The sequence below is a fragment of the Telmatherina bonti genome (assembly GCF_933228915.1).
Source record: "Telmatherina bonti genome assembly, chromosome: 11".
NCBI classification, from domain to species: Eukaryota; Metazoa; Chordata; class Actinopteri; order Atheriniformes; family Telmatherinidae; genus Telmatherina; species Telmatherina bonti.
Window position 1 is genome coordinate 14,607,166 of NC_136629.1, and position 22,812 is coordinate 14,629,977.

Consider the following 22,812-nt stretch of genomic DNA (forward strand, 5'->3'; position numbering starts at 1 on the left):
GAAGTTCATCCAGTTCAAGGCAAAAGGGTGAGGTGAGGTTGGGGTGGAGTGCACTGGGTTCAAGGAATATTGCAAGGACTCATCAGAAGAACCACACTGGACAGGTTATCACTGGTACCACCCAGAGCACACACACACCTGATTGTAAAGCTTGTCTCATGAAGCATCTCCCATTTAAACTCACTGGTAAATAATATTCTTTTCTTTTATATGAAAAATGTCAAAATTACGGCCACTTTTTTTTGTTTTGTAGTTCACAAGCAGAGAGTTGCAGAGAATAGCAAGAACTGGCATGCACACACACTTGAAATAACATAAAACACAGAGAAAAAAGGCTAAAAGTGCCAACGTTTTTTCATGTTTCTTTTTTTTATTAACTGTTTTTCAATAAAGGGACAAAATGGGTGTGTGAACAGGATTATGCAGACATCTGCCAGAAAACACAGACAGTGGTATTCCCAATACAACTGAACAGAGACCCCAAACAAGTACAACGGAAATTGAAGAGCTTGGTTTGTCCAATGACCATCGGTCACCAATACAAAAGAAAAAATAAAATAAAATAAAATAAAATAATATTATAACCAAAAATCCAAAAGAAAATTAAAATAAAAATAAACCAAAAAAAATAAAAACGAGAAAAAAATAAGACTCCATTCCATGTCTCTGTTTTGAACAGAGCATATAGGTAATAATAAATAGCAACTCCCATTGTAAAAGATAAAGTTCAAGTTCAAGTTACAACAAACAGCTCTCAGAACAGGAATAGAAAAGGCTGATAACAAAATATTCCGCATTGCCATTTACAAAAAAGTCTCAACTCAAGCAGGCTTTTCCACGTCCCCCTGGTCATTTTTAAATATGCTTTGCATATGAAAGTATATTTACCCAATCTAAATATAAAGCACCATTTAGTATTTGGCAATGAAAAAAAAAAGAACTGCAAAACATTTAATTTCTTTTTAAATGTATTTATTTTAACGCTTTTTTTTTTTTTATGTAATCCATGTACTGCATATGAAGATTTTTTTCATTTTTTGTTTTTTTATTAGTTTTCTCCTCTCTTCTTAATGTTGGAATGTTGTCAGGTGGGAGAGGTGAGAGACAGAAGCACACAACAGAACAGGCCAGCGTCAGCTTTCATTACTGCATACAAGAATGGCAGCGGTGGAGGGAGGGAAGGAGGGGAAAGAAGTGCGAACCCAAAAAGAAAAAAAAAATTAAAGAAGATATGTACAACCACCTCTGTGGACAGGAAACAGAAACAGCGGCCATCTGATGGCCTGCAACGCTTCCCAGTGCCACATACTTTAGCTGCTTTTTTTATGGAGTTTTTTTTTCTTTTTATGTCTTTAAACATACAAATAATTCGCACTATATTATCCTGCCAAATTAAAAAAATATACCGTGGCAGCTTGGGATTTTTTTTCCACTACCAAAAGAAGGTATGGTAAATACCTTTAGAGAGAACAAGCAACAGTTAAAAATACGAGCCTCAATATAAATACTATAGTGCCTACTCTAAGTGAACATTGAATTCAAATACAATTCTAGAAATACAGAAAAAGTAGACCATAAATGTGTTTAAGCATAGGAATTGACATGAGTGTGCATTTTCCTATATTTTATGTTCTTTATTATATATTCATATATAATCTTAATCCTTTCCCCAATGCAAATTGTATCTCAACCTGAAGAGCTGTAAAGAGCCATGGCAAAATAAAAAAAAAAAGAAAAAGAAAATGAAAAGAAAACAACATCACAGAGGGATTTTTTTTTGTGTGTTTGTTTGTTTGTTTGTCATCTTTTTGTATTGTTACATATATATTGTGATCTGAGTCTTGAACACCACCAAGAGGCTGAGGAAAAATGAAACAACAAAACTTAAAAACTGTTTCCAGCAAAAGATAGTGAAGTGTTGCAAAAATGTTCCTTTTCATATCTAGAATTAAAAGATTTATACAAAAATGGATTCTCACCATGTGAGATTTGAATGTCTGTTGTCCAGGCAGAAAGATCTATAAATTATTCATGTGTACTTTATAAGCAGTGATAAAAAAAAACAATGGTACATTGGTTGCTGTTGTTACTTACAAACCTTTTATTTTAGACCTTGCTGACAAGGTTGGTGTTTTCTGCCTAAGCAGGTTAGGTGCTGGGGTTTTAAGGGTAACGAACTGGCAAATGGTCAAAGGTTGAAATGGGAAGGCTACAGAGGTCGAGGGTCATGAGTCTGGAGTTGCTAGCAACAGATTTATTGTGTCATCTTTAACTCCTCGTAACAATGGGACCCAAGTTGTCTGACAGAAACAGAATGAGCTTTTCCCAAGCTCATTTTACAAGCACAAGGTTAAACTGGGAAACTTGTAAACTGGGAAAATTGACACAGTGCACTTCATGTCCTATAAATGACAGCCCAGCTTTTTAGACTCAACCCATGCACCAGCTTTACACCGGTGTAGGACAATGCAAGAAATGTGGGTACTAACTCTCAGGCAGAGTGACAAGAGCTATACAATGAACAGCATGACTGAAACTAATGGAACAAAATTAAAAGAAAAAAAAACTCCTTCTGGGTAAGAAAAAAAAAAAAAACAAAAAGAAAGAAAAAGAAAACAAATGTGCCCTGCATTAGCCTATGCATACTGATTAGCATGAAAACACTTTACCAGCTCCAAGAGCCCTAAAGTAAATAGTATATCAGTAGGTATATTTATTTGCTAATCTTTTGTTTTTTCTGCAAGTCACAGCTGATGACCCTGTATTGATACTAAAAATGTAAAGACATTGCCTCAGATCCCCATAATGCGTACGTAGCTTCCAGTTCTGTGTAGCTTTCTGTCTGTCTAGCTTGTAGTTCTTTCAATGCTCTCAAATAAAGTTAGCTTCACTTGGAGCTCATATATTACTTTATGCATTGTTCCACACACTGACATATTGAAGCAGCGTTGTAGGTTTGTGCTAACGCAGATACATGACACTTGTCAGCCATGCGCTGTATCCCTCAAGTTCAGGATTGTACATTACAGATTACCTTTATCTCAAAAGTACCTCTCTACCAGAAACAAAACTACAAATAATTCAGATATACACAATACTGCTTGTACCATGCTTGCCATGAAAACCACACATAAAAGATAGCCTATTGAACATATAATAGGTAGCTAAATGATGATTCTGATATTTCATCATGAGTTATCATGAGTCCATTTGAGCAGTCAGGTGCTTGATGCAAGGACCTTTCCTGGGTGGCTTTAACCATTCAGCTTCATCTAGCACAACCCCAAACATGTAGCAGATAAGATTATGGCCAATGCAGTCTTGGGATATCAAAGGCACTCTTTCTTATTCCACCAAATGATAGTACAAATTGAGTTCTTAGAAAACCTTTGTCTTTTTGAAAGAAATTTGGAGGCTGTTATAACTTTCAGTTTAGTCATCTAGCCAATTTTGTTTTGATTTTTTTTAAACCCTGTGTGAACGTGGCATCTTTTAGAAAGACCAGGATAAGTGCATTTCCAGGGTTGTAAGAAGAGGGTCAAGTAAAAGACTTCGCTTTCCATGTTACAAAACAAAGCTGTACATGATATGTGTTACAGAATGTATGCAGCATGGATGTATCTTTCTTGTCTTTTCTCTTTTTGAAGAATAAAAAAAGAAAAAAAATGGAACAAGAGAAAAACAGCAACACATTTACTCAACAACTAACCAACCAGGGACAAGTTCTTTTCTTTTTTTTTTCTTTTTTTTCTTGATTAGCAAAAACATACTATGCATGCTGACTAATTCTTAAAAATGGAAAAGGAAAACTCAAAAAAGAAAATAGTACACAACATGTAAATTATTGCACAAGAGAAAGGCTCGAAGTTTTGCGTCAATGCAAGAGTATTGCCCCGATACAGATCATGCATTCAATGGGTAATGGAAACGGGGTGTGCTGGTGCAGAGCACATGGTCTTAAGCTTCCACCAGACTGGTGAAAGTGGAGTGTTGGGACTGGGGCAAATCTACAGGGGGCTGGGATTAAACACAGACTGATGGTGGACATAGCTGCAGGAAAAAGGTCCCACTGTTCGGCCTTCTACTCTGACTTTATTTCGGTACTCAAAGGACGGTCACTGTGCCATTTTTTCATGTGTTTCTCCAAGGTGCTGTAGACACTGAAGGGCATCTGACAAATTTCACACTTGTACACGTCTTTGCCCACCTGACCATGGGTCTTCATGTGGCGAGTAAGTTTGGAGCTCTGGGCGCATGCATAATTGCAAAGCTCACACTTGTATGGTCTCTCTCCTGTGTGGCTGCGCCGGTGCACTGTCAGGTTACTGCAGTTCTTGAACACCTTGCCACAATATTCACAAGTATCACTCCTGCGTCCATCCTTGGAGCTGGGCCTCCCAGGACCCCCAAGGTGTGGTGTGCTCCCTCCACTGCCTGTACCACTACGCCCTGACATTCCGCCGTCCAGTTCCCCTGGAGGGGTTGAGAAACGTAGACTGCCATTCTCTGAAGAATGCTCAGATGAGGATGCAAAGGGCGATTGTCTGGAATCCCCAAAGTTAAGAAAAGGGTCCTTGAGTTGTCGGGAAGCAGCATAACCAGCAAGCCATTGGGAGTAGACGTTCTCTGTGTTAGGGATTGTAGGAGTGGGCAGATCAAATTCTTTCTCCAACTTGATGCGTTTGGTGAAAGGACTGAGTGGACTGGGGCTACCCAAAAGCAGTTTCTTGGACAGGCCAACAGAGGCAGATTCATTAGGAGATGCTCCTCGTCCATTGACTGTTGATACAGAGCCTTCCTCTCCACGATCCGTTTCCAGCACAGAGTTTCCATCACACATCTCACGATTATGGTGGTGGTCTCGGTTGAGATGGTGGTGCAGGTGGTTCTCCTGGGCCATTGCGTTGCGTTTGTGTGCATTGAGAGCTTCACTGAAATGCTGCATGCTAGCAGCAAGCCCCATTCCCTGCATCACCTCAGGCAGTGAGCGAGGGATGGGCCCCTCCTCGGCCACTCCTCCTAGTCGACTTCCAATACCGCCATTGTTTTCATGCTGTCGTGCTGCTTCAAGGTTTAGTCCAAAGTGATAGCTATTGTTGTTTCTTCTGGCTGCCCTCTCTCCATTCTGCACTTCTTCTTCTTCTCCTTCCTCTTCCTCTTCCTCCTCTTCTTCCTCCTCTTCTTCTTCTTCTTCCTCCTCCTCCTCTTCTTCCTCCTCCCCATTTTCACGTATCATGCGGTCATTCTCACTTTTAAGCTTGGCGACCACAGATTTAAGGGCATTGCTGGCACTGCCCATGTGTTCACTGGTGCCAGGCTCAGGAGATGAGGCTGTTGATAAGCCATCTTCTGACTTGCCTGCATTTGGCGAGGATGATTTGTGCATGTGTGTCTTCATGTGGCGTTTCAGTTTGCTGGCCTGTGTGCATGCATGATCACACAAGTGACATTTGTACGGCTTTTCTCCTGTGTGGCTGCGACGATGTACTATTAAATTACTTTGAAACTTGAAGGCTTTGCCACAAAACTCACAACACTTTGATTTCATCTGGGTGGTGGAGGAGGGTGTTGCTCCAGCTGAGGGTAGAGGGGTTGTAGGAGTGGTCTGAGAGCCCACGGGTGACTGCATGGAACCTGGGAGAGGCGGTGGAGTGGCAAGATATGGAGGTTTGTTGCCCCCCTCACCTCCTGATCCACCATTTCTTCCTGTCTGGAATGGCTGGAGTAAGCGCTGCATGGGGCTGGGCCGGCTGGGGGAAAGGGGTGGAGTGGACCCTGAGGTGTTGCCCGCCAGTTCCCGTAGCCGCCTTGAGAAGTCCATTGTCGGAGGTGGGTCGAGAGGCAGAGGAGGATTGAGGCGCAGCACCCTGTCAAAGGCACTCGGGTGGTGGGCTGCCAGCGCCAACTCCTCTGGGCTCAGATGGTGGGGATCAAGGTGATTCCTTGGAGGGGGGCTGAAGAGGGGTGGTGTCGGAGGGAAACGCTGATGATGGCCCCCAATGCCAGCACTGCCTGAGCCGACACCACCTCCTGCTCCGACACTGTCCCTTCCACCAGAGCCTGAGCCAGGGATGCGGAGGAGGTTGAAGGGGCTTGCATCAGGAGGCAAATGGAGGCCATGAAGAGGAGGCTGAGAAGGGCAGTCGGCGCCACCACCAAGGGATGAAGGCCCACCCATGCGTGGGGTCAGAGGACTGCCGTGTTCGCTTTCCAGGTAAATACGGAAGCCGTGGGTGTTCTGAGCATGCTGTAGCAGGAACCAGGCGCTGCCGTATGACTGTTTACATGTAGTGCAGGTATATGTTGTCGGCTCTTCCTTACCTGTTGAGACAATGAAAAAAGAAACAGGTTAGGAGAAATTCTGGTAGCATTTACATGTTGTGTTTCACATTCCTATATGAAACAGACTATTTTAATGTCCAATAAACAGAAGAGTCTGAATTCCTTTCAACATATTTATCATTGATGAAAAGTCAAGGACTTTCTAAATGCTGCCATAATGCTCAGTTGAAAACTTAAGCACAGAACATGAAGAGCAGCTCTGTTCACTTCAGCTGAACCAATCTTTTATTTGAACCTTAGGCCGAACTGTTACAGCTTTTAAAAGTGGTCGGCACATGGTGTTGAGGGCTTTGCAAATACAACAGCAGCTCTTATTGAGGTCATGCCCCACATGAGTAGCATGTGAAAAGTAGTGTGTGTGAATCTCTTTTTCTCTCAGACTGCTCTGGGACATAATTTTTCCCTTTAGACTGACTGTGAGTCCTCCATTGTCAGCAGGAGAACAAAGAAGCAGGGCTATCCCAGCGGACTACCACTTCTCACTGATCTACCAAAACAGAAGCTAGTTGACAAATTCACACACATACACAAACATGCATGAATGCAAACCCACAGGAGAGATAACGGAAGAAATTTTTAAACCTGTTATGGACCGCATCTTTATTCTGCAGCCACAACTTAAATACAGTAAAATCATATGATATCTAAGCAGGGACAAAAATTCTGTATTGTATTCTCTTATGAGCTACCTACAGTATAATCCGACCAGTGCTTATCAACCTACATGATGCATTTGCACACTCATTCACACTCACAAAACTCAGACGCCTCATGAATGTAAAACAATCGGTGTGTGAGTAAAAACAACTCTTTCAGCCGGCCTCAAAGCTTTTCCTAATGCAGATTCACTTCAAGATGGCGACAAGGGGAACACTTAAAACAATAATTGCATCTGAATGGCCTCAGCGACGATGACCTGTGGTGGGACCTGTGATGCATGCGTAATCTCATTAGTGGACTGCATGTACAGCCATCAGCTCGTTTACAAGATTAGATGACAAACGAACCCCGCTGCTGCCATTCAGAGGCGACTGCCATTCAAGCGCAGTACAAAGTGAGGCAAAGCAGAGAGAATGCACGCCTCTTGTGTTTTGCATGCTATAAAACTCAAAATCATCCTGTTGCAAACATTAAATTAGAGAAGTTAATTCAGGGCAAATCAATACTTTAAAGAAGCTGTTACACCCCTAACATTTATTCCTACAACTTTATATCCATGTACCTCAAAAAAACATAATGAATAAATTTTAAAGGTACCTCCTGTGTGAGGATTTGTACTCTCCCCCCCCCACCCACCCACTCAAAAAAAAAAAAAAAAAACCACACTCTCGCATAATAATCTGAACCATGTTGTTATAATATTGCAGAGGTAAATGGTTGCCATAACGGGGCGTTGTAAATGTTGATGCTAATTACCACAGATACTTTTTGTTAAAAGCTATTTGGCTGTACCATGTTGTTAACAGTAAATGACAAAACATCCCATTAATATGTACACAGGTTAGAAGGGTTGTAAAAATTCATGCAAAATTGGGGCATATCGCCTGTCATTTACTGGCAGAACAAACAGGACAAATTAACAGTGATACTAAAAGGATGTCAAGGTTTACATGGACGCTATTACGTGTCGACTCTCTGCAATTTACCTCTAATAGGCAGACAGAGTCAGAGGTCATAGTGAAAAAACAGCTAAAATATCTGAAAAGCGGTTGTGTGTGTTTGTCATAAAACATCGCTCTATAGGCATTATGAACATGCATCTTCAGATAAAAAAAAGATGTTTTGTATTCTCAAAGATGACAGTGAAGTAAGAAAGGTTATTCATAGATGGGAGTTCTGCGTGGAAGTTTCTCCTTCTGTTACTTCCTTCCCTTATTTTTTTCTTTCTTTTATTCTGGATTCACTTTGTAAATGCACAAATGCACTTATCCTGTATGGCCAACAGTTTGGAAAAAGCGGGCTAAATTAGGGATCATTAAAATAGGCACAAATTAGCACTAATTGTGGGCACCTGCAAAGGAACTAACCTGTGAATCTCATTTGCATCATCGGGACCAGGATGGCTTAATTTATTTATTCATCTATTTATTTCCCTGGGGTTTCTTTGCTCTCATTCTGGATACCAACGGTATTGGCATTAGAATTTTCCACTTTGGCTGAATCAGGAAATGTGGACATGTTTTGAGAAAAAAAAAACCTTTTTTATTCAGCATGTCATTTGCTGTAAATAAAGCAGTCAAATTTCCAAACTGTTAACCTGATGCGTAGCTTCATAAACAAAAACTAAATAGCTGTTTGGATACATTTAAAACAATTTTACTACAAAGCACTTTTATGCTTTCCTTTAGCACTTTTGCATATGGTTATATATTAAATTTGACAATTAAACCTCACCTATTCCTCTTAGAAAGTATGGTAAATTTATTACATTACCACATAACATTAGCTTCTGAACTAATGTCTAACTGGTTGATGCAGACTGCAAAGAAATGTGTAAAACTGCAGTAATTCATGTATGAAAAGAGTTATTCTGCAGGGTTAGCAGCTCACTATAGATTTATTTGCACTGTTATGTGTTGTGTTCTGGATTCGTGTGTAACAGGAAAAAGACCTTCCTTCCTGTTGACAACACTACAATTACGCAGACTCAAATGAGCATTTTTGCTTTCAAACTATGTTGTGGGTAAAATATGAAGAGAAGCAAGTACAAAGCATTATGGTGTAATTCTTGAGCTGATACACTCCTTTCTGACTCGCAGCTCCGACTTGTCTGTACGCTGATTGAAACTGTAAGGTTAATGGATTTTAGAGTAGGCGACCGCTCCACTCTGTCTCCCTGTAATATACTCCCATCAGCCACTTCATTAGGCAAACTCTCCAGCACTCCAAGGTAGAAAAATGAAGTGAGAAAGCTGAATGGAGACCAGTAGATGAAGACAGATAGAGTCAGAGAAAGAGAATGAAAGAGATGAGAGAGATAATCCCTTTGGCTTGGTTTGGATGGAGGTGACAAACGCCGCCGTCAACTTTAGAGTTTGAGTGCAGCAGGTATGTGAACGGAGATGGCAAAAAGAGGGGAGGAAAGGAGAGGAGGCAGATAGGGGTAGATGATAGCATCCGGTTCTTTCACGTGGGGTAAATGTCAAAGCCATGCAGCCACTAGTGAAACTCCAGAGAACACACACATGCACTGTTTCAGAAATGTCCTAACACTCAATACCTGCCATGCTACAGTGACAAGCTCAGGCATTAAGCCCTATTAAGCCAAGGGCATTGCCTGGACACTTATGTGGTGCTAGATGGGAGAGGGAGGCGGTAAGGCAGCCTGACTCATGTTTCACAACTCCTTTGTGTGCGTGAGAGAGTGCGACTGTGTGCAGCAAGATCCTCTGGCTCTTTCCATTGCTCTTAGAAGGAAATGTGGCACCCTGACCCAAACGCTGTCCAAATGACTGAAATAAAGCTTGTGCACCACTCCGTAGAAGATGGTGCACTGGCTTTGCCAGAAAGGATTTATTATGACCGAAATTTACTGGACGCATCACACATTGTAGACGCCACCCTCGCCGACTAAACCTAGTAAAAACAATATTTAAACTTTACTGCAATACAAATGACAGTTTATTCATTCAACATATTGTCATATAACAGTTCCTCCATTCATGCAACCAATAAAAAATGTGCATATATGCACTTCAGGGGTCAAATCAGTTCTTTACAAAGATGAAGAAAAATTCTTTATTAAATCTTGACATATGTATGTGACAATTTCCATATAATAAATAAAATAGTAAAATACTAATGAGGGGGTAAGGGGGAGTTGGATGATTGAAACTGATGCAACAGATTCCCAGATCAATAATGCCTTCACAACTTCCGCTGTCTTTTCAAACGTTCCCTTTTCACCCACAATTCATTACTTTTCATTATTCTCACATGCAAATAGTAAATGTTAACAGTGTGGTTTGTGTTTACATGAGTGCATATAATTGCTCAAGGCAGCTACTATAGCTTCAAGGTTTATTTATTTTTTATTATAGTTTATGCATTTTATAATTTACAGGTTGCAGTTTCCATCACAATGACAATACCTTAATAAAAATAATAATACCTTGATAAAATGCTGTAATTTCAAAGTATTTAACCTTGTCTTGTGATACAGTTACGTTGTTCATGTAGGTGAATATTGATACTACACTTTTTTTTAGCATTATTTCTACTAATTTTGGACTGCGTATGTCCACAAACGTCCGTGTGAAGCCCTGTACTTTGTAAATTATGCAGCCTTTGAGTGGATCTTTCAGATACTCTGTATAATTCTTTTAAATGAATCTACCTTAGAACTCCAGCCTGCATAGCTGTCCGTTCCTGCCAATCATCTTGTCCTGTAAATTAGCTGGATTGCCACCATAATCTCTCTCCAACCAACTGGGGGGGGGATGGATGCCAGGTCTTGGCGATGAGCTTGGACAGTCCTGCGACTTGTCTTACATGAATTCTAACATCTCTGCAGTCTCAGTTTGCTACGGATCATTTCTGCCTGTAACTTCCTCCCGTCCGCTTTGTCCCATCTTCCTTTGTCTTCTCTTTCATCATACCTCTGTACCATGAAGCTCCCTCTCCATTACAACCCAATGCACCTCCTCGATACACTCCCTGTGTCTTTTCCACCCACCAGTAGTCCTCGCTGGTGTCCTTGGTAGAGGCCCACCTCTGGGTGAGATGATAGTAATTGAGGTAATGGAACATTACTAAAACAGGATTAGGTACGCATACTGGGAGTGAGGGACAATGTCCCTTAATACAATTTGGGATTTCTATCAGAGCCTCAGGCTTTCAGGATCTGCTGCTTGTATTTACATCTGGCAATCGCGGCTCACCCCTCATCATCCAGTGTTTTTACCATTAAGGGATACTACATGGATAGGTAACAACAATTTGAGTTACAATCACATAATCCTTACATTTTTAAGTTTTTTGTTACTGTACTGAAACATCACAGGCGTAAAATCTTACAAAGTAGCGCAATGAGATGAGCTCAGCATGATTACAAATAAACCTGATAATTCAAGGAAAAACGTGGCATTTCTCCTTATATGTCGACTTAAACATATAATAATGCCTCATTGGCTGTTTTTACTTGATACTGAAGTGCAGAAATTTAATTATACTGGGTGAAATGGTGTCAACGATAGTATTTTACTTGTGCGATAGTGAGCTTGTGCAATCATTGCTGCTCCTTTTCCTCTTATCATGATCCACATGCATTAACAGTGCCTCATACATAACTGCCGATCAACAATCAGATACTCACATCTCACCCTATACATATGTACCGCAGCTGATACGCTGTTCTACTTAAATAAAACTCCCTTGTGACACTGGGATCAAACCATACCAGGGGAAATAATTTCAGAAGGGCTTTTTGAACAGGACAGTCTGGTCTCTTCTGTTGTCCCCCAGCCTCGCTCCATCCTGTACGCATCATGCTCCATTAAACTGCAATATTTGTGGTTTGCTGCTTCTTACTGAATGTGAATACATCATAAAATCACCTAACTATATCAACTGCTGTCATGTGAAAATCTACACAGCCTACTTTTGGCTGTTTTTTATTGTATGAATTTCAGAACTGCATGTTCTTGTTCAAGGTGGGGGAATTCAGAGTCCGCTGGGCTTATCAATGCACTGCAAAAACATATGGTTTTTTTCCAAAACACAGCGGGAGCTGAACGTCATGACTAAAGTGTTATGTAAACCAGAATGACAAAAAAAACAAGGTTATTATACAGTAGACTTGACTAGCATCCTTTCACATCGTCTCAAAATTCCTATAATTGCTATTTTTTTTGCATCCCAGACAGTCTCGGTTGAATCCGAGTTAAATTCCTGTGTGGTCTGGTGGGGAGGGGATGTGCACAGTCCCATCCTTCAGTTATTTTTCTCGATGCTCAAGCTTTCATACTAACTGGACAGGAAACAATTGGAATGCAAACAGAGGCAGCTGGTGTTCTGTCAGCTTGCTGAGGAGACTGACGCAGTCAAACAACAACACCAGTAAATTGCTCAAAAAAGGCAGTCTTCTGTTTGGGGGAAAATCAGCCTCCATTACTGGCTAGATCAAAGTATTTTCCTTGAAAACTGCAATTTCAAAGAAAAGTAAGCCAGCACTGATGCAAAACCTCGCTGTGGGGACATCCAATAGGGCAGACGTGCAACAAAAACTGCCTTACAACAGGGAGGAACAGGGAGCTGTATTCCTCTTTTCACAGGAATTCTATGTCCCTGACGAAACGGCTATAAATATTGAGTTCTGTTTGCATGAGCTGCCTTTGACCTTGTCACATTTTTCTCTGTAAATTAAGAACAACTGTGCAAACACAGGTTCAGAAGCAGGTTCGGCTGAATGTGTGTCTCAGTTTTTATCAGTAAACCCAAAAGAAACACGCGGATGGTCAGACCAAACCAGAGAGAAAACTATAACAACTGGGGTTCCCAGCTGAATCTCAAATGGTCTCCTGGATGGTTAAAGTGGAGACAATTTTCCATTTAAACCTTCTGAGACGTTGCTTCAATACCTTCTGGTTCATTTGAAGCTTTTTGGACCTTTCCACATGTTCACCTGGAAGATGCTTAAATAACTCTTAGCCTTTGTGAGATATTCCCTCCACATCGTATTTGTTGTTTTTATTTTAATCCATTAAGAATTTCTTGGATGTTTTTCTGTTTCTTCTTTTTTTTTCACTTCCTTTTCCACTAATCTAGTGTTTAAAATCAATTTTTTTACAGTCTTTCTCTTTAACTTTACCTTGTGGATCTACTGCCTTGTGATAAAGTCAGTGTGTAAATAAGTTATGTGTCATTTATCACAGCTCTAGTTTGTATGGTTGGGCTGACAAACAACAGAGAAATTGTCATGCTCACTTTGCTCAATATCTCTTGACCATAACAAATAACAAATATAATATTGGTTTATTTTGGATTAATGATAAATAAATCTAAAATATACATAAATATGGGCTCTCCAGCTCCAGTCCAAGGTGCCGTATTACCCTTCAGGTTTTAGAAGTTTCCCTGCTCAAACACATCTGACACAAATGAAATGGATTTAACAGTTTGTCAAGTTCTGCACAATGACCTATCAACTTAAATCAGGTGTGATAAGGCAGGGAAACACCTATGACTTGCAGGATATTGGCCTTCAAGGAGCAGGGATGAAGAGCTGTGCCCTAAATGAAGCCTAACGTGTTGCTTTCACTCTGAGACATCAGCTCAAACTGTGTGTCTCCGTTCAGCCGTACAGCTCACCTCTCTTCCCCCCAAAAAGGAGGAAACAGCTGCTTCCCTTCACCTAATTTTCTCTCTCCTTTCTTTCTTTTTATTTTTGGTAGCCTGATTTACTTACTTGGAGGAAGACATAATACTTTTTCTTCCTCCTGCTGCTCTGGTTATCGGCTCCTTCTCTATATGTGCAGGTGGGGACTAAAGCATCCTGCATCGTCTGAAAGGGATGATAAGGGCCTCAGATAACATCTATTATTTCTGTTAATGCAAAATTCAGTCTGTCAGCCCCCACATTCAACCGGGCCGAACTTCATTTTCACATTAATTAATTAGAAATTTAAAAAATGCAACACAAGACGTCCTTTTCATTTCAGGCTTTCTGAGGCCGCTTCCTGTGGCGGGCCCTGCGTGAACAGCAACGAAACAATCGACTTTTCACCGTCTTTTTACCAGAATGTAGCCCCCCCACCCAACCCTCCTCCACAAACAAAAAATGCTGAACCTTTAGACACACAATCAGCAACAAAGTTGTCGAGTTACAGAACATGAATTGATGTAAACATTTTAAAAAAAAGTCATCATCAATAACAAAGTCAGAAACTTTCCAAAAACCGTTTTCCTTAAAAGAAAGAAAGAAAGAAAGAAAGAACAGAACGACGAGTGTATTTGGATTACTCGAGAAAACAATGAACGATTGAGCTTGTCTGATTACATGCTGCTTTCATGCACGCATGTGCACGAGTGTGTGTGTGTATGTGTGTGTCAGAAAGACGCTGTTAAACAGCCGTACACGCCACGCTGATGAGCAAAAATGTCAATACTGTCTGCTCCTATGTGAGTGTGTGTGTGTGTGATATATCAATACCTTCTGTGTCTGCGCCTGGAACCCCTGCTACGTTACAGACTGTGTTATTTGCAACTCTCGCCAGTCTGCTTGTATGTGGGTGTGTGTTTCTGTGTGCATGTGTGTCTATTCATCCATTCATAACAGCTGCCATATGACAAAGTTTTGCTTTCTCTTGCTTTGTGACACACACACACACACACACACACACACACACACACACACACACATTCAAAGTAATGTCTCTTGTAAAGTCGGTAGTAATGACACAGCCTGGGCCTTTAAACTGTGTTTATAAATGTAATTAAACGGATCAGCCTTTATAGAAGCATCCGAGCACGTTGTAGCCATGATCCCTCCTCTGTGCGTGTGTGTGTGTGTGTGTATGTGTGTGTGTGTGTGTCCGTTTGGAGGACCGGTAGTCATGATGGCAGGGACAGCCTCCACTTAACCGTGAACCGCCATTGTGAAATTACAGAGCCTCCAAATTACAGCACTTATGTGAACAGAGAGAGAAAGAGGAAACTTGGTCGTGACACGCACGTACATGCACACAAAGACACACACGCTGCTCGGTGACTCAGCGTGCGGACTTCCATCAAAACAACAGCGCTGGCTTTTTTTCTTTCTTAATCGGATGCAGATTAAATCCGATTTTTAGGTTTCCATCAGACTCATAAATGATTTGCTTTTGCTGAGACTCGTCGCTGATCGCGTTGGACTGTCAGAACTTCCTGAAGTTCAGCGCAGCCTGATGAGCAGGTGTCCCACTGCAAAACATTTCATTGGCCAGTTCAGTGATGCTCATTGGGCATCATGTCGACCTCTTCAAACTCACTCTTCTGCTGAATACAAGCCTTTTGGTGGTTACCAGAGCCGCATCACCGTTGGCATGACGTTTGTGCACATTGTCACAAATTAACCCCCTGCATGTGCAAGGTGCAAAAAACATGTACGAGGTAGGGACCATTCACCAAATATAAGGTCAGATAAAAGAATTAATTTGATACTACCAGCATTGTGATGGATACTGTAACCTCTGTAAATAAAATAACTTCATCTAGCCGCCATATTTAATGTTTTGTTTACACGCTACAGAGTCAGACGTCTCTAATGTGTCTGCGGCTGAATCCTTCAGTAATAAGTGTAGAACACACTCAGCTATGTGGACGCTCACAGCACAAACACAAGGTTGAAATTGCAAAATTCTCAAATTGAAATGTGTTGTTTAACCAAGTGGAAAGTGAGTCCAAATATCTTTTTCTCTGTTCAGGGATTAACCCTTTAAGCTCCTGGTCGACCGTTTGGTTGAAGTCAATTTGCAGTGACTCTGATGAATTTCTTTTAAAAGAAAAACTGTGGAAATAAACCTGTTTAAGCATCTCTACCAGTTGGTTTGGGTGTGTAAAACCCAAACTGTTTGTTATAACACTACTGTTTCAAATTTTAATCACTTCATTGTTGTTACACTATTATTTATTTCCTATCTTTTTAAACATTTCAACAATTTGCTTAAAACATCTTTTTGTTTATTCTTGTCTAAAACAAATAGAAATACACAGAGAAACATTTTTCTCTGGCCTTTTGTTCATGTGAAAGTTAAAGGGTTAAGCCCAAGTTTTAAAATGTAATTAATGTCGATACGCAGCTAGCTGGTTGTTATTATTGATGGTATATTCAGGTTTGGGAAATTTTAGTTTGGCTCCAAAATGTTCGTAGCAAGTGGAGCTTGTATTTTGTAAAATTAAAATTTTTTGTATGTTTTTCAGCCATCTTTTATTTTGTGATTTGACAAAAGCCATATTTTTTTTATATTTAAATAAAAAGATACATGACTATTTAACATTTAAATTAAAGCTTTAAATGAACAATAAATAACAAATAAAGTCTTAATGGAAAATATTTAACCCAGAAGCATAAAGGATTCAATACTTTTCTCTGCCATTATATCACCATGTAAACTTTAAGTTCTTTATTTTTTCCCAACACACTAGTTTTCTCACTGTCACTATTTCTCGCCGTGTATATAAGAGTCTGCTCCTCTTCCTTCTTTCACATCATGGTATGATCCTACAGGCCGCACTGTGTTGCCATCAAAATAAAGTCCCACCCTTTCTGAAGATTCATCTTCCTAATGCATCAGTTCATCTTTCCCACAGACACACGAGTAGTTGTCGTGGAAACAACTTAACTTTACATTAATTATATAATATTTCAGTCATAAATGTGCTTCATGTGAGGCAGATTGTTAAAGTATGAAACTTTAACAATCTGCTCAGTCTGGAAATTTATGAGAACTATTACAACACATGCATATTTATTAGTAGAAAACTACATATTCTAAGTCAGCTGCTCTATACTGACTGAACCGAATGAATAAATCAGTCGATTTGAATATTTTTCATTAGTCTTGGTTTAATTACACACATTATTTTCACTATAAGCACACACACATACACACATGTACACACATATTCATATCTAAAATCCCTGATGGGACAAAAGCACACGCTGAGAGGAAGTTGAACCTCTTTAGTGCCATAAGCAAGGGGTTGTTGGTCACTAAAGACACACACACACACACACACGCACACACACACACGCACACACACACACAAACCCATTTCCACAGAAAGCTAGTCTGGTATTGAGTGATCTGTAGGGACCTGCAACAGCTGCCAACCAGGACAATTCAGTCATCAGTGTTTGTGTGGGAGTGTGTGAGTCTTGCAGCGTCCACAGTGGGAGATCACTCCGAGCCAAGCAAACACCTCAGCTGGCCAGAGGCCCACACACACTCATACACACTAATGCTCATACACAACATAAACACAGGGCTTTGCTTCCTCTCTTCAGCTAATCCCTGCCCCACCCGGCTGGTTTCATCCGTCCGTCTGCTCATCAACAATGCATACAGGTGGCTGCCCTCTCTCTGACTCTTCCCTCTCATAATGCTGCATCCACGTCTTTTTTTTTTTTTTTTTTTTTTTTTTACCTCCATCTCTTTCACTGTCTCTTTTCTTCATGACAGTCTGTCAAGACAAAAACTGGGGCGAGAGGAAAGAAGGGGGATCATCGATGGAAAACCGAGGGGTGAGAAAGCAGGATGAGGGGCTGAATTCAATTCAATTCAACTTTATTTGTATAGCGCCACTTCACAACAATGTTGTCACAGGGCACTTTACATACATGAATCAACACGCACATCATTTCGAGCCAATTCATACATATCCTATAAAAGAAACCAACTGATTGCATCGAGTCACGACTTGGATCCAATCCCCCATCCTGAGCTGCACGCGACGACAGTGGGAAGGAAAAAACTCCCCTTTAACAGGAAGAAAACCTCGGGCAGAACCCGGCTCAGGGAGGGCAGCCATCTGCCTCGACTGGTTGGGGTGGAGACGACAGAATCACTTTAATGCAAACAGCCCCGAACCCTAACCACACACACACACATGCATGTTTACAGCAACATGCGGACAAGCCGCACTCGACGGAAGACGCTGTGGCGCTGCCAAAAAAAAAGCCTTTTTACCTGCCTGGTCTTTCACTCTCCTCCTTCTCAGCATCCTTTCCTTTCATCTTCTGCCTCTCAGGTGGGCAGCACTCAGCAACCTCTTTTTAACCATATTAATCTGACAAGGCCAATCGATAGCGGACATATTTAATACAAATGTACGACTGTTAGCAATCAGCAATAAGGATTTTTTTTTTCCTCTTCTACTTGCGGTGAGGGAGGGAAAGGGGGGAGGAGAAGGACGAAGGAGAGGAAATACAAGCCATCCTGCTTTTAACACAAACAGCCTCCCACAGTCTCCCAGTCAGACCTTGGAGAGATACGGTATACTCTGCAGCAAGAACACAGGAATTCAAAAATTCCTTTTTTTCCCCTCTCCTCTCTCTTTCTTTTTTTTTTTTCCCTTTTCTGGTAAGCACAAGCTTTAACTTCAAGTAGGTCTCGGGTGTATTTGGGAGGCTTTTTTTTTTAAAAAAAACTATTTGATTTTAGCACACAGTTCACCAGAGGACTGCAGCGCGGACTTCGGCACAGAAGCAACTTTTGGCAGACGTAATAAATAATCATATCAAGTGTTTATTTCCAGATACCAGTGTGATAAACTGCTTGCAGACTGAGGAAAACTACAAAAAAAGAGAAGAGGTTGTATCATTAGTTTAGCAACATGACATACTTTACACACAGAGCCTTGTTGGGGTTGAATCATTAGCATTTTGGACACCCTTCAATGATGCTTCTAGTTGTTTCCACAAATAACAAGGCAGGAGAGGTTAAATCTAATATGTGGGGAGTTTAATATAGATTTTTTTTTCTTTATCCATCAAAGTGCTGAGATTTGGCCACTGTTCTGTGTCTTCCAGAAACAAACAGTTAAAGTAGTGCGATGAGATAAAGCACAAAGACAAACGCCCCTTCAGCGCCCCTTCACAACCTTGTCTACTTAACAAACACTGTAGGCTTGATTCATTAGAGCTGCAGTCACTACACCCTGAGAGCCCTATCGATCCCCCCAGATGCTTTCTACAGGCTGGGGAAAAACTACAAGCTGATGAAAGAGAGAATTGGTGAAATAGAGGAAGGGTAGAGGGAAAGAAAAAAGCCTGATAGACAGGGTGAATATACGACTTGGTTAATAGGAAGCGAGGAGCGGTTTACCTGCCGCTTTAAATACTATGTATTGTGGACGGCCACCAAAAGACTTCTTATGACCCACCTATTTCCACTGGCATTTGAGTTTGCTTTTATTGTTTATTTGTTTTATATTTCATGGTTTTAAACTTTACCGTTTTATTGTTTTCTGTTTTATTGTTTTATGTTTTAATGTTAATTATGTTATGTTTAGCACTTTGTTAGCAGTGGCTGTCAGAAAGTGCTTTATAAATAAAGTTGGCTTGGCTTGGCTTGATCACAACTGCTCCAAGATCACAACTGCTCTTCATCATTCATGTATGTCAGAGGATGGAGAGAATTTGGGGTTTTGATTAGTTTGTTTAAATTCAGTTTTACACTGCAAAAACTCAGCCTTAAAAAAACAAGAAAAAAAATGTACAAAAATTATGTGAATGTTGCTTAAAATAATATACATTATCTGCCAACAGAACAAGAAAATTTGGCTTGTCAAGACTTCCCAAAACAAGTAAAAATACTCTTAAAACAAGAGGAATTCTCTGGTATAAAAATGAAGAATTATCTTACCTTTAAAAATAAGCATATGTGTACTTTAAGATTTTTAATCTTACTTAAATTTCAGTTTTTGCAGTGTTTTCATTTGGTTCATTTTTCCAGCTGAATCTGAAAAAAGAAGTTCTGCTGCATGGATTACCTGAGAAAATCCTCATTCACACATTATTATTATTTCATTTATTTTTTTGTTGCGAGAGTGGGGTTGTCTGATAAGTTAAACTCCCCGCCCTCTCTGCCCCTCCCAGACACACTTTGTGCTGCTGTAAGGGTTGCGTTTTGCCACATGATTGTGTGAGCAGCCTCACACATACTCAACACTTTAAATAATGCAGTTAATCTAATGAAATGCTCAATAAATTACTTGGAAGAATAAATGTTACTTTACAATACTATGAAAGGCAATGAAATATAATAGAGTTGAACTGATATAAACTCTGTCTCCATAGGCACTCTGATTGTTAACAAATACTCATTAAATGCTTTATTTGCTTGCATCTACTGCACATTTCCAATATGTTAATGCAGTTTTTAATAATGCTAAATTGAGGGATTATGTGTTGCTGAATGTGCATTTGTATTATCTCTGTCATTATCATTATTCTGTATTAATTCATATTTTCTGACATGAGAGGCTGCATAGAACCTTAGGAGGATGCACACTGTGCCTACTTTGCATAGCAGAATGAGGAAACAATATGGCTGCGAGCATGGGTTGATGAGGGGGAGGGGGATCGTCCCAGCTAGCAGAGGGTTAAGAGGTTTGTCCTGAACCCATTTGCCACCTTAGAGACACAATGTGGAAGATATTCGTTTATTGTTTAAAAATATTGTAAATGAGAAAAGGAAAAAAAAAATCTGAAACAGGATGCTGAGAAAAAAAAACAACAACTTCCAGCGAGCGTGTTGTCAACACGCCGCCGCTGCTCGGGTGAAAAATGGTCTCAGAGAGCCAGTGAATGGTCAGCGCCTGCATGAGCATATGGTACAGACAGCGTCTCTGAATGATAAAAGACTTGTGTTTGTGTGTGAAGCCGTATTCTCTTCTGTACACACACAAACACTGATACAAACACGCACACACACACACTCACAGTGACATATGCCTGGGGCCTGGCCACCGGTGGAGGACAAAAAGGCCAGTAAATAATTGAGAAGTGTGAAGAGCAATGTGGAGGGAAGAGGAGAGGCTGATGGGCAGAGCCGGAGCTGTGTTCAGCTTTCTCCTACATGTGTGTGTTTTTGCTAATCTTATCATTCAGAACTGAAGCTTTCTTGTGTGTGAGCATCTATCTGTGTGTGTGTGTGTGTGTTTTAGTGAGACTGTCCAAAGATGCTCCATTTATGATTTGGAGAGCAGCATGGCAGGTGGGCGGGCAGGAGCTGGCGTTCCCACCAGGCCCAGTACGGCCTAAGTGCTGCACCACACAGACTCCCAAACCCAGCTAACTATCCCCATCATGGATGTAGTAGACACCCCCTCTACCACCACCACCCCCCCCCCTCCCCACAACCCTTACCCCACCTAAGATGACCTAAAAGTGCCTTTCTTGTACACACACACACAAACACACGTGGATATACACAAAAAACACTCATGGTCCACTAATGACCAAACCCAAACAGCTCCCAAACAACTCTGAAAGCTATTAGGAGCGGGCATTTTGATGGGGAAGTGATTCTTTTCTTTTTTATATGCCATTAAAAGCCATGGATAAAATGGGCATTCGCGTAAATACAGCCACAGGTCGGAAGGGGATTTCCAAACGGAGATAATTGAGAAAACATACTTCCCCCCTGAGGTAAAGGTAGAGGAGTGTCCATGTCGCTTCCTGTTCAGACGAGCAGGTTTTACTGACTCCACACAAAACTCTCTAAAATGTTGTTCACCGTTTGAATAAATCTAGCAAAGTTTTTCCCTTTTCTGGAGCCGTTTTCAGTAAATTTATCTAAATGTTACCGCGTGTCTCAGCTCCATATGTTTTCCTTCTTCTGGAGGCCCTGAGCTGCAGCTCCTCCATGCCACACTAAGCTGCTTTCAGTCCTCTGCTGCTGACAACCAACTTCTTTATTTTTATCTTCTTGAACTTTGTCCCAAAGTCTGACTAATGTTGTGTGTTAATAAGCTAAAAATCAGCCTGACAGAAGGAAAGATTTGAGGTATTTTCCTATTGAACGCACAAGCTGGATGTGAGTGTCTGTGATAATCTGATGCTTCAGAGGCTGGTGAAGAGGAAAAAATAGCTGGGGGGGAGGATTCTTTATAAAAAAAAAAAGTGTCTGTTCAGGTCAGGCAAAGACATGATTTGATGACTGATGCAACTTCCTCCTAGAAGGAGAAGACACTTGTTACCTGTTAATTACCCTAAACCTCTTCTTCTATCTCCATTTCCTCCATTTTGCTGCTTATTTTCTCTGCTTTCTGGGGAGCAGAGAGGACGGGAGAAAGACAAAACATAAACATCACTCATCCTTGTGCAAATACACCTACGTGCACGCCCATGTGCACGGACACGCACACACAAACAGAGAGTTGGCTCAACCTTATTCAGCATTAACACCAGGTCATTCAGCACTTCGGCAGTATTTCCAGGGCCTCGTGATGAAACACACAGAAAGAACACAAGAACGAGGAAACATTCAGGCACCCTCGGGGCTCCACACACACACACACACACACACACACACACACACACCTCACATTTAGCTAGAGATATCTTTCTCCTCCTCATTAGCTTTTAATAACCCACAAGGCCATCATTTTCATAACAGCTGTTAGGCAAGCTTTAGAAAAACACTTTCTGATGAGAAGGTCAGTCGGCTGTTAGAAAACGCTGCCACAGTCGGCTGCTTCTAAATCCTGCAGAACCTGGGAGTGGCCACACCTATAGAGAAATCTAATCATTTTAGAGACACCAATAACAACATGAGATGGCCCGAGTCACTGCCGCGTCAAGGTGAGATTAACCTGCTTTTCAGTACGCTGCACATCATTTATCCCCTGAAACACATGCTGGAGACGGTAAAACACTAATATTACAGCTTCTAACTACACATCAAGGTGTCGTTTCAGTCCTTTTTTAAACCAAATCTAAAACACGTCATCGTCCCACATTCTCTTCATACGTTTACGTTTATTTTC

At 40.9% G+C, this 22,812-nt stretch overlaps 1 protein-coding gene across 1 annotated transcript in view; it reads right to left on the minus strand.

Moving 5' to 3' along the window:
• Positions 1-4,081: 4,081 nt before the first annotated feature.
• The window catches only part of bcl11aa (BCL11 transcription factor A a), a gene marked incomplete at both ends in the record, with an annotated part of 48,943 nt that continues 30,212 nt past the window's right edge, over positions 4,082-22,812 (minus strand). The window contains one exon of the mRNA XM_079248724.1: positions 4,082-6,321. Within this exon, the coding sequence (XP_079104850.1) occupies positions 4,082-6,321 (2,240 nt within the window). The remainder of the gene's footprint in view (positions 6,322-22,812) is intronic.